At 41.1% G+C, this 12294-nt stretch overlaps 1 protein-coding gene across 6 annotated transcripts in view; it reads left to right on the top strand.

Moving 5' to 3' along the window:
- GABRR3 (gamma-aminobutyric acid type A receptor subunit rho3) overlaps positions 1–9537 on the top strand; it is a 92326-nt gene extending 82789 nt beyond the window's left edge. For 5 of the 6 annotated variants that reach the window (XM_073305069.1, XM_073305049.1, XM_073305060.1 and 2 more), the window contains 3 exons: positions 2993–3145; positions 7763–7959; positions 9002–9537. In XM_073305069.1, coding sequence (XP_073161170.1) covers positions 2993–3145; positions 7763–7959; positions 9002–9304 — 653 coding nt within the window. In that variant the 3' untranslated portion in view covers positions 9305–9537. The remainder of the gene's footprint in view (positions 1–2992; positions 3146–7762; positions 7960–9001) is intronic. The other variant, XM_073305075.1, reaches the window with a different exon arrangement.
- Positions 9538–12294: the final 2757 nt, after the last annotated feature.

Raw genomic sequence — 12294 nt, forward strand, 5'->3', positions numbered from 1 at the left:
GTGTTCATTTTACTAGGAGAAAGATTGAGTGTTTCTTCCCTAACTGCTGGCACCACACAGTGAGGCTGGGCTCTGAAAGTCAAGCTGGGTCATTTCATCTTATTCCTCTTCATCATTTAATAAAAGATGTGCAGGACAAATGAGGCCCTCAGTGGCACCTGTGTAACTTCATTGCCTTTAGATCAGGCCATCAGTGATACCTATGCAAACCCCTGGTCTGCAGTGAGTTTGCAAAGGTGTAACTGATTGGAACTTAATATTAACTTAGTATTTATGATGTGCCGGCTCTGCAGGGCAAAATGATTAAAAGCAGGAAAGGTGTATTTTTGTCACTGAAATCAATGAGATATGACTGAATACACACAAGGAGCAAATCTGTTGAGTAAAATGGTGCCGTTTTCATGTAGTCACTTGTCAGAATATAACTGCACGTTTGCTTTGATTTGCCTGGAATTTACTCTAGGATGCTGTATTTTCTTTCTTCCTTTCCTTTCCTTTCTCATGGAAGATGGTTATTAAATGCAGAACAGCTCCTCTTAAGCTAATAACATTACTAAGTAAGTGCAGGGGGACACAAATGGTGGTGTGACTCTGATAGGAGCCCTCCTGGCAGGAGGGGCCAGGGGACTGCAGAACAGAGACAGAAGCTGTTCCTATAGGGTACATATACACTGCAGTGGGGTGCGAGCCTCTCAGCCTGGGTAGACAGATTTGCATTAGCAGGGCTCAAGCTAGCATGCTAAAAATAGCTGTGTGGAAGTTGCGGCTCAGGCTGCCACTCAGGCTCTCAAGCCTAGCAGGTCAGATGGGATTGAGAATTCGAACTGCAGCATCCACACTATTTTTAGTACACTAGCTTCTGCCCTGCTAGTGTGAGTCTGTCCATCTGGGCTTGGAGGCTGGATCCTGGATCCCACCTCCAGTGTAGACATACCCCTGGACATCTCCTCCCTACACAGGTCTGGGTTGCCCTTTCCTGTAGATAGATACCTGTCATCCACAGGTTTGGAAGTCCTCATCCCTTCCTCACTTCACCATCCTCTAAATTCTCCCCATTTCAGGAACATTTTGCAAGGAACTCCATGAAATAAAGCTCTCAGAATTCTCCTGCCTCTCTTTCCCCTCCCTAGGGATTACACAAAGGAGGAACCAGTTTGGACCACAGTTCTGAAGAAATTTTTTTTTTTTAAATAAAAATTCTATCCCAGGCTGAAACCGTGTAGGCTATGTTTAATTTTAGATTGGATTGTTATTATCAGGTAATAAATTTCTAAAAAAGCTCTTTAAACTGGCACGAGTGTTCTACTACAATCTAATTCATGCCTATATTCTCACTGCAAAGGCAGGTTCTGGCTTTCCAGCCATTTCTGTCTTCTTTTAACCTCACTCTGTACTCTAAATTCACTGTTGTTCCTAGTGTTGTTGTAACTGTGTTGGTCCCAGGATACTAGAGAGACAAAATGGGTGAAATAACATCTTTTATTGGACCAACTTGCGTTGGTCAAAGAGACAAGCTCTCAAGTTTACACAGAGCTCTTCTTCGAGTCTAGGAAAGATACTTCGAGTATCACAGCTAAATACAAGGTGAGACAGACTGTTTAGCATAAGGAGTTAATGTGTTGTAAGAGACCATTCCAGGTGAAGTGGGAAATTAACACCTCTGCAGTCATAGAAAAAAGGAGAACCTGCTTCAATATGGAAAAAAAACCGCACACTACTAGTTGTCACCTATCACCCTGCAATGGAACCCATATGGGTTTAAACAATTACGTATGGGGATCCCATCCTGAAAAAAATCTTTCCTGAACCCCCACTTCTGGCCTTCAAACATCCCCCCAACCTCCCTAAGCTCATCATCAGAACCAAGCTCCCCACAGACCAGGACCCTACAGACCAGGACCAATTCAAAGCAGCACCGGACCCTCCAATAACAAAAGAAGCAAAACCTACAGACATATCGCCTCTGCTAAGATGACCCGCACCCGCCACGACACACCCTTCAAGATCCATGGTCCTACCCATGCCTATCACAACATTTGGGGTACCTCAACCAGTGCACTAAATGCCCCCATAACAGGAATGCGGGTGAAATGAGATAATTGGTATGCTCTTGAATGAGCTCACACAGAAAAATGATAGAAGACAAAAACGCCATGTCACCCGTGGGCAAATACTTTTCACAAAACAATCACTCCTTGTCCGACCTATCAGTTCTCATCCTCAAAGGAAATCTGCACAACACCTGTAAAAGATGAGCCTGGGGGCTAACATTCAGAACTTTGTTAGACATTAAATATCACAGACTTAATAAAGACACTGGATTTATGGCTTATTACAACAATCCCCATTAACCCTCCTTTGTCTATGACTATACAGAAGATGGTCCAAGAAAAGATATTACCTCACCCACCATGTCTTTCTAAACTCCGGACCATCCAGTGCTGCAGAATGTCACCCTGGTAATTCAGTTGGTGGCACTCTTCTCTCTGAAATCAGTTCTAAACTAGCATCCATGCCTGGTGCTAGAAAAGGAACCATACTGTTGTAACATAAAACGACTCTGAGCATTTGCATGACCTCATGACACTTTTCATGGGATCAGGGATGTCAGTCTCACTGTCCTGGCCAAATTCCATTTTGGATACTTATATGCTGCCTCCCCTGTATTCTCCCAGAAGTTTCAGTTTAATTTTTTTTCATTTTCTGTCCTCAACTGTAAAGTAGTATTTTTCTGCATCTTTAAACAGCTGTGCTGTTTCACTCCAGACATAGCTCCATTTCAGTGGTGGGTAGATAACAGTTTGTAAAGCACTTTGAGATAAAAGTCACTATATAAAATGAAGGCATGATTACTATTTATTTAATTATTATTCCTTAGACTACAAATATAATGTAAGGGCAAGCATAGTGGAAAGCAGAGGTTGGTCAGAAGAGTGCTTATATTTATGAAAACATTGATCTCTTTTTTTCTGTGCTCTCTTTCTTTCAACAGGTTGGTACAACCGCCTTTTTATAAACTTCGCCCTAAGAAGGCATATTTTCTTTTTTGTGTTACAATCCTATTTCCCAGCTATGCTGATGGTGATGCTGTCCTGGGTTTCATTTTGGATTGACAGAAGAGCTGTTCCTGCCAGGGTATCACTGGGTAAACCTTTTTGCGATCTAGTCTTGGAGAGGGATAGGCAGGAAAGGGAAGAGGGCTTTTGGTAGTTTAACTGGGTTCTGATTGCAGAGTATATGTGGCCACGTATTAGATGGGTGCCTGAGTGACAGCATCATTGTCATCCTCACATATCCATTCCCGTTATACATCCTCTGCCTTTGGAAAGGGGGCATTTTGCACTCCACAAATCAGTTTTATTGTACTACAGAATGCACGAGGGGACACTAGAGGGAGAGGCATTGTGTGTGGTTCCCCTCATGGAATTTCATTTAAACTCGGCTGTCACAAAGAATAGATTTGCCCCCCTGTGGAAGAAGCAGGCAGTCTGGCCCCCCAAGTCCTGTGAATGTGGGGGGGGATTCAGGAGGCACAGGGCTGTCCATGTGGTGGCCTTGTACCTCTGCACTAGCTCAGGGGCCCATTGACCTTTCACCGCACCTTCTGGCTCCCTAGCAGTGTGCCTGAAATGCAGCTGTCCTTCCAGGACTTATCCCTCTGACAGATGCCCATGGAAAGCCATTCGCCTCCTCACCCCGCATGGCGATATTCTGTAATGCAGGAGGAGCAGGGAGTGCTGAGGAAAAGCTAATGTGGACTTGGGCTACATTAACTTTTGAGTGGAATTACCTCCGCTTGCTTGGAGTGGAGGAGAGGAAAATATGCATGCCACCCTTAACCCACCTCCAACACTAATATGGATCCTCAAACCCCTGCAGAATTCTCAGTGGGTTCCTGGGCAGCTGGCAGTGCCCCAGAGGCTGCTGACATCATACTCCCCCTACAGGAGATGGAGTTCTGTACACAAAGAGGAGTCCCTGTGTGTGGACTCTAGGGAAGGGATGATTTCCCTCCACACACAAAGTGAGCAGTTTCTCAGCCATGTTGTAAGTGCTATAGAATGCTGCTGTGAGGCAGTTTAATATTTTGATGGATACTGTCATTTAGAGTTGGGGTATGTTGCATTTCTAAATGTTATGTTGTATTAAAATGCACGGGGTAAAATTTTAAAAAGTGCCTAAGTTACTTATGAACCTAAGTCTCATTGTCAAAAGTTGACGTAGGCACTTAAGTCTTGATTTTCAAAGGTATTTAGGCATCTAAAGATTCAGATATGTACCTAACCTGTTTTGGTGGTTTTGACAATCTCACTAGGTGCCTAACTCCCTACTAGAAATCAATGGGAGTTAGGGCTGAAAGGTATTTAGGTGCCTAACAATGCAGGTAGTCACATCGGCACCTTGGTGCCTAAGTCACTTTTGAATATAGGACTTAGGCTCTTGTGTCACTTAAGTGCTTTTGAAAATTTTGCGTTTGGTGCCTTAACACTTTGCTCAGTAAAGGCCTGACTTATGCATCCTTCTGGATTCAACACTCACAGGATTGGGTGTATAAGAAACTAACTAGTCATTTTTTATAACTTGATAATTTTCTCCAGCGATTGATCACTTGAGATCATTTCAGAACTCTGTCTGGCTTGGCCTTGGAATTAATACAGTTTTTTCCAAGATTAACATCTCTTTGAGAATCTGGTGGAGACATATTGCTCTATCAAATGTACTTGTAATGCTTCTGAGTCCCATTGCTATAGGTTTAAGAATTAATGGTGGAGTTCCCATTATTTAGTCTTACCATCAGAGCATCTTTGATCTCAGAAGCTGATTGTTTTGTCATACTTCTCAGACAAGGGAAAGCCTTGAGAGCTCTAGTGTAAAATAACATCATCAACTGGAGTTTGAGATCTGCTAAAGAAAATGTTTTTCTGTAGCCATATTGATCTGTGAGGAAAAAGGAGACCTGTAAAGAATGCGATTCCTTTTTATTGGAACAATCAATAATTTATAATACATTAGAAGATAAGATATAAATTATTTGTTGGTCTAAGAAAAGTTGTTAGGAGATATCCTGTCTACTGGTATAAATGAAACACTCCTGTTTCTCTTTATCTATGGGGAAACTATCATGCATTATTCTGAATAAATTAAAAATTCTTGAATCTCAAAAGATCATCTAAAAATGTTGATAAGACTGTGCTCTACTGAAGTTAGCAAGTTACCAGTTTTATTTCCTTAAATTATATGTGAATTCCTATAGATTCTGAGAAGAATTTGTGTGCACTCCAACAGCATAGCTTAGATAACTTCCAGTCAGGTTTAACAGGTTTGGAAACCTGATTGTTTTAAAAAGCTGTAGTCCTATATATGCAATGCATATTGGTTTCCCTAATGTGTATATATTTTTAATACATAGGTTTCCTCTTACATAGTACATTTGGAACTCCAGTGTTCAACTGAGTAATTGTAGATGAGCGAGGGGAAGATAAAGTCATTGTAGATTTCAGTAGAGTAAAACCAGCATAAAACTGGAGTAAGACCATGAATTAGGCCTCCTGCATTGAGTAGAGCTGCTAGGAACATTTCTGTCAAAATGAAATTTAGATGGGAACATTTGGCAAAACTCCCATACAATGTGTTCCACATTCTCATCTGTCATGAATCTGATCAGAATTGTTTTTAATTAACTTTTGATGAAAAATAGCTAATTTTTGCTAATGTCTTGTTCCACACTCTGAACTTCCATGATATTGGTCAGTGTTTTGATTCATATAAATCAAAGACATATCTTCACTTGAATACTGTATTCAGTATTTGTAATCAGCTGAGCACTCACAAGTATTATTGATTGAATTGGGAGTTGTAGGCACTCAGCACCCACCAGTATTAGGGCCTTACAGTGGATAAAAAGAAATACTTTTTTATACACACACAATCACCATCTAGAGCCCACTGCTACAGAACATTATTGAGGCAAAATAGCTAAGCAAATTCAGCACAACATGAGATAGTTATATGAATAAGGGGCCAGAGCATCGGTTCATCTACCAAGGATGGATAGTAATCCACAGGTACCTTGGCTACATCCCATCCCCAGCCAGACTCTCCCACCTTTGGGGCTGCAATAATTGGCTTCTAATCCCCTAGTTGAGAAGGGATTGCAAGTGGCTTGCACTGGTGAAGGTTGACTTTCTGACACCAATGGCCTTGTGCCCTGAGTTATGCCTGTGTAAACCAGCTGATTTTGTCCCAGTGTTATGGCAAAAATTAAAAAAATAAGGTTCAGTTGTTTTGTTTTTAAAGCATCTACAGTTCATAGATTCATAGAATTTGAGACCAGAAGGGACCATTTAATGATCATTTAGTCTGATTTCCTGCATAACACAGGCCATAGAATTTTACCCAACAATAGCATCAAACATATAACCTCTGTTTTGAGTTAAAACATATCTTTTACAAATATATCCAGTCTTGATTTACCCAGCTAGGATAAAAAAAAGTCCTTGCCCTTCAGACCATATCCTCATCAGCAACAGAGGTCAGGAAGAAATCTCCCCGCTCCCAACCCGTTGTGGGATATCACATAGTGGCATCTGTTAGACTTCCCTCTGAAGCACCTGGTATTGAGCAGTATTGGAAAGAAGATATCAATCTGTGAAGGTCAGTTGGTCTTTCTGATATGGCAATTCCTATGTAGTCAGCCCCCATCTCTTTTATGTCATTTCCATTGTGGCCATTGCAGTACCCAAAATAAAGAGAGGTGGAACTCGGTATTTAACATCTAGAGAATCACTTCACCAGATAGAGTTGCAGAGATGTAGCTTAGATCACAAGGTTCTGTTGTGTTATTTTTTCCTTTGAGTCCATGTGTGACAATGATGTGCCATCACAACACTTCATAGTGTATTGCTGCTACATGACATAATGTCATTGTACAACACAATTAATCTCTTGGTTCTCTTCTCAGTTGCTAGAATTGAGTGGGGGGATCCCTTTTCCCACCTGCTTGTCAAAGAGCTGCCATAGTAATCTAAAAAAATACCTTCCTAATTTATAAAGCAAATTCTTGGGGAAATTGTTTGGGCTTGATTGTGGTTTTTCAGACACTGGCTGAAAGAGAACAGGAAAGCATATTGCTCCAGTAGTGGCTCCTAGAGGCATAATTCCTGAGGTAGACACAACAGACCTGATTTTCCCCTCACTTATGCTAGTTTTACACTGATGTAGTTCCGCTCTTTTCAGTTGATTTAGTCTGGATGTACGCTGGTGTCAATGAGAAATGAATTAGGCCCAGCACACACAGCAGTGGCATCTTCTGCAACTTTTAACAGGAGGCATTGGACACTTTGTCCGTGGCACCAGCCTAGGTGTGCTGACCACAGCCCTGTCTTCACTCCAGTTCTTACTCATTTTCTAGTGCGGCTGTTGGTATTTTGTTCTCCTGGACCTCACATCATGGAATCACAAGGAGCATCCTCTGTGTTCACGCTCATGAAGCGCTAGGACTAGGTACATTGTAGCCCTTTATGTGATCATCAGATTTCCCATAGAATGAACACAGAGGTGACCTAATGAGTCTGGTGGTGTATTTGGTAGGTCCTGTAAAATGGCCCTTCATGGTACACTCCATATTTCATAGCCTGTACAAAGAGTTGAAAGAGGGATCTACTGGTTGCACCCACAAAGCTTTGCTGATCAAGCAGTTGGTGGCCAGTTAAATAAAAACAATTGGATCTTGTTTTGTGTTAATCGCGTCTTTCTTTGGCAGGCATAACTACTGTGCTGACCATGTCAACCATAATCACAGGAGTAAGTGCCTCAATGCCTCAGGTGTCTTACATAAAAGCTGTGGATGTATACTTATGGATCAGTTTTCTTTTTGTCTTCCTGTCTGTCATCGAATACGCAGCTGTGAATTATCTCACCACAGCAGAAGAGAGAAAACAACTCAAAAAAAGAGGGAAGGTACAAACTTGTGTATTTTGTTGTCAGACAGCCTCATGGAAGCCACAAAGTAATCTGAATACAGCAACATACCATTGCATTCTGTGACGGGTGTGCTATGACTGTGTTTGTCTCTGCTCGGTGACTAATTGATTATCCACTCTTTCCTCCTCTTGGCTGATGGGAGGGAAGGTACCTCCCCTCTCTTGAATCCTGAGTAGGTCTAGTCTCCCCTGTTCTTCTGGTGGGAGAAGATAAGAGGACTCCATACCTTTATTTCTCTCCTGGGGAGGTGGGAGTGAGAGTCTGTTACTCTGTCCATACTTTTTCTGCCTCTTCTGGTCATTGAGAGGGAAGGTCTCCATCAACTCTTTCTCCCCTGGTAAATTTCTGGTAGTTGAGGGCCCCTATCGTTCTTCATTCTGGGATCCTGAGTGGGATGGGATCTCCCCACATCCTTATGTCCAACAGGGTCTCCACACTCCTGCTTCCTGAAGAGGAAGGGCCATTTCTCCTTTCTCCCTTCCCCCAATTTCTTTTAGTTATCTTTGATTGGAGAGAGAGGTCACATGGCATGGTTCTGTTTCCTGATGGGATGAGTGACTGTTGTTTTTAGAATCAGATTTCTAATGCGAATAATCCCATTTACAAGTTAAAAAATTTGCTTTCCATTAATCTTTCTAATATTCACTTAAAATTCCTTTTCCCATAAACATTCCCACCTGTAAACTCATTCAGTAGATAATCTGGGGGAGGAGAACACATAAAGGGGGCTCATATAGCTCCAGTGAAGTCACTGTTTTATTCAAGAGAATATTCATAGAAAATGTAATGAGGTGTTCTCCTAACTCTAGTTAACATGGCCCTGCTGATACTAGGCAATTCCCAATTCCCACAGGTAGGTATTCACTTGCTCATGTTATGAGGTATCCACATTTTTTTCCATCCAGCACATCCATTAGCAGACAGAGCCTCCATGTGGATGATTATTCAGTGGATAGGGCTTCATTATTTAGCACTCTAATGGCTGCTGCTTACTCACACAATAATTCTCTGTTGCCAGGTTTCAGGAATGTATAACATTGATGCAGTACAAGCAATGGCCTTTGATGGCTGTTATCATGACAATGAGGCTGACATTGATATGACCACCTTTGCGGTCCACTCTGAAGAGAGCTCAGCCCGGGGACGGACAGCCAGCATCCCCAACCTAGATGCAACCCGCATAAAAAGGAAGAGATCCTTGAAAGGAAATGTGGGCAGGATTATTTTGCAGAACAATCACATCATTGACACATATTCCAGGATTATATTTCCCACTGTGTATATTTTATTCAACTTTTTTTACTGGGGTTTGTATGTATGAAAGGAAAACACTATAATCTATGCACTATTTTGCATGTAAGGATCGCAGAATCTGTGTTTTTTAAAAAACCAACAGCAATAGAAGAAATGTTTAAAAGTTTCTGAAATTGAGTCAGACATCGGTCAAGGGGATGTTGGTTTGGTGACAGAAAAATTATGAATTAAAAACCCAAATATTTCTGGCTTCTTCATGCTTTGTAAGCTTTACTTCTGAATGTTAAGAAGATTTTTAATTGGCCCACTCAGTGCTTCACTGTGGTAGCCTTCCTTGGGCTACTTCCACAGTTGCATAGGAATTTGCATATCAAGGGACCTTGCACCACACTGCTAAATAGTTTACAGCTCCAGTAAAAGGGACTTAAACGTATTATCCAGTCTAGCATGCTGTAACCATTCCTCTCTATTCAGCCTCGCTGCTCATTCCCTATTTGTGACCCAGGCAAGTATGATGCAGTCAGCATGAGAATTCTTCTCCAAATGTCTCCTCTCTGTCTTCGCTTCCTGCATTCCTGTTGTGCTGGTCAGTTTGCTATATACCTCAGTAGCCTTTGTGCTTGGATGGCAGTTTGGTGGAAGGGGATGATGGATGAGCAGTGAACTGGGGACCAGCCACAGGCAGGAAGTGAGCTGGATGGAGTTCTGCGCATTGTACATCATTAAGGCCTCACACAACCTGAAGCTGTCTCTGACTTCCATGCAGCCAGTAGTGTTTTGGAGTGACCTTAGATCATCATTCCTTGAAATGTTGACAGTATTTTAATAGCTAGGGGCAGTCCTGGCTGGATGAATGGGCTGGTACAAGGAGCAGACCTGTCAACTATACTTCTTTACAAGATATGTCACTCATTTTGAACCCCATCTAATTCAGCCTCACACAAACTCGCTGTTACCTTCCTGCTTCCATAAATTATTCAGATCGGAACTCTTAAGGCTGGTATTTCAGAAAACTTTATAAAGGGAAAAGGGAAAAAAATTCCCACTTGTTACAAGATTCTGGCTCTTCTATTTTTTATTGTACACATCAGTTTGGGTTTTTATCTCACATCTTGGTCTTGGAGGTTGAAAGTTCTGGTGAGGAGAAGCTTTGAAGGCTGCTTAGTACTATGATTCTGATCTTAGTCAAGGTACTGAAGATCACGGAGAGTGAGAAACTACAACGTAGAGGAAATTAAAGGAAAAAGTTATGCAGAAGCAGAGCCACATTCTCTCAACCTGTCAATCCCCAGAAGGAATCCTGCATCGATTTCCCTTTAGTTCAGGCAATGGGGAGTCAAACGTAGGGAACCAAGGCAAAAAGAAGCTCAGCAACAGCAAAAAAGAATCAAGTAATTATGGAATTACTTGTGTGACTTGTCCAAATTAGTAGCACTCTCCATAGGAATTATTTGTCTCTCATTAATAAAATGAATTCCATGTGGAGATGTGTGTTGGTAGAAAATGTCAAAAGCTAAATGCCTGCCACTGCTGGGTTAAAATAAAGGAAATGGAAATAAAGTTGAAAGCATGAATCATTTTCTGGCATATATGATTTCACTGCTGTGATACTATTTGTTCATAGAATGATGATGTTTGCTTCTCTGCAAAAAGCATTTGTCAAGATCCCAAATATGGATTTGGAAAAGTTGGCGAATCACTGCACACAGGGAGATTGAAATCCATGGAGTGAGTGGGATTTTTGGCAACCACTTTACTGTCAAACAAATTATCAGTGCTAATATTGTTTGATACTGGTCCAGGGAATCCTGTCACAGAAAGCAGAACTGTGCATTTGGAATGACAGTGTTGGGAAAGTAAATCCAAAGGACACAGAGATCGTACAACAAAGCCTTGGTATTAGCACATGAGGCCTCAGGATGAACAGATTTATGTTGTATAAAAAAAGTTAATACAGCATCCTTATTGTCAGATTTCAGAGTAACAGCCATGTTAGTCTGTATTCGCAAAAAGAAAAGGAGTACTTGTGGCACCTTAGAGACTAAACAATTTATTTGAGCATGAGCTTTCGTGAGCTACAGCTCACTTCATCGGATTATTGTGCCACCATTTCCACCCACAGATTACCCACTCTACCCTACACATATGCTCCAGTTTGTCTGAGAAGGTCCCATCCAATTGTTCCACTTGTGCTCTCTCAAATTTTTAACCCTATGAATTACTGTAAAAACATCACAATACAAATTGTTGTTTGCTGTATTGGAACAAATATTTTCCCAGTATCTGAAGGATACACAGCTACCAGTTTAAATAATACCACTGGAACTTCTTGGTTGTAATTAGGTAATTCCTATTCTAAAATTCTTACTGAATAGTTGATAGCAAAAGTTCCATAATACTGAATGCGCAACTCCTAAAACAGCCTGGCAAATGGGAGAGAAAGTGGAGATGTTTACAAAGGGAGAGGAAAAAAGTTCTCTGTATTTCTTTTCATAGCACAATTTCTTTAGTCTTCTGATGCACTAGGCTAGTTTAATTTGTTCTGAAAGCTGCCCGTTCCAATTAGAAAGCAATTGTTTTGCTTGGTGGAAGAAACAGGTATTTACATTGATACAGAAAGTAAATACAAAAGTAGCCATTGGTAAAGTGCTTTCAACAGGAAAAGCACAATGTAAATGCTAAGTTAAAATGCCCAAACAAAGATATGCCATTTGCTCAGACAGTCTACACACGTTGCATACATTGGCTGGGAAGCTTATAATTTTTTGACAATGCAATGGGAGATGATGCTGAACATATTGTAGTAAATTTTCAAAGGGCTGCAGAAAGACTTTGTTCACAAACCCATTACATGTATGATTGTAATTATTTATTAATCAGCACTTATATACCATATTTCATCTTCACAGAGCTCTCCAAACATCAAGTTACTAATCTTTACAGAACCCTTTTGAAGTAAGTATCTTCCAGATCGAGAAAGTGACAGACATTTCTTAGTACAGTCAGTTTCTTTAGTGTTGACACACTATTTGAGGGAACTCTTATGGTTATTTGCAA

The sequence above is a fragment of the Lepidochelys kempii genome, chromosome 1 (genome assembly GCF_965140265.1).
Source record: "Lepidochelys kempii isolate rLepKem1 chromosome 1, rLepKem1.hap2, whole genome shotgun sequence".
Classification (NCBI taxonomy): Eukaryota; Metazoa; Chordata; order Testudines; family Cheloniidae; genus Lepidochelys; species Lepidochelys kempii.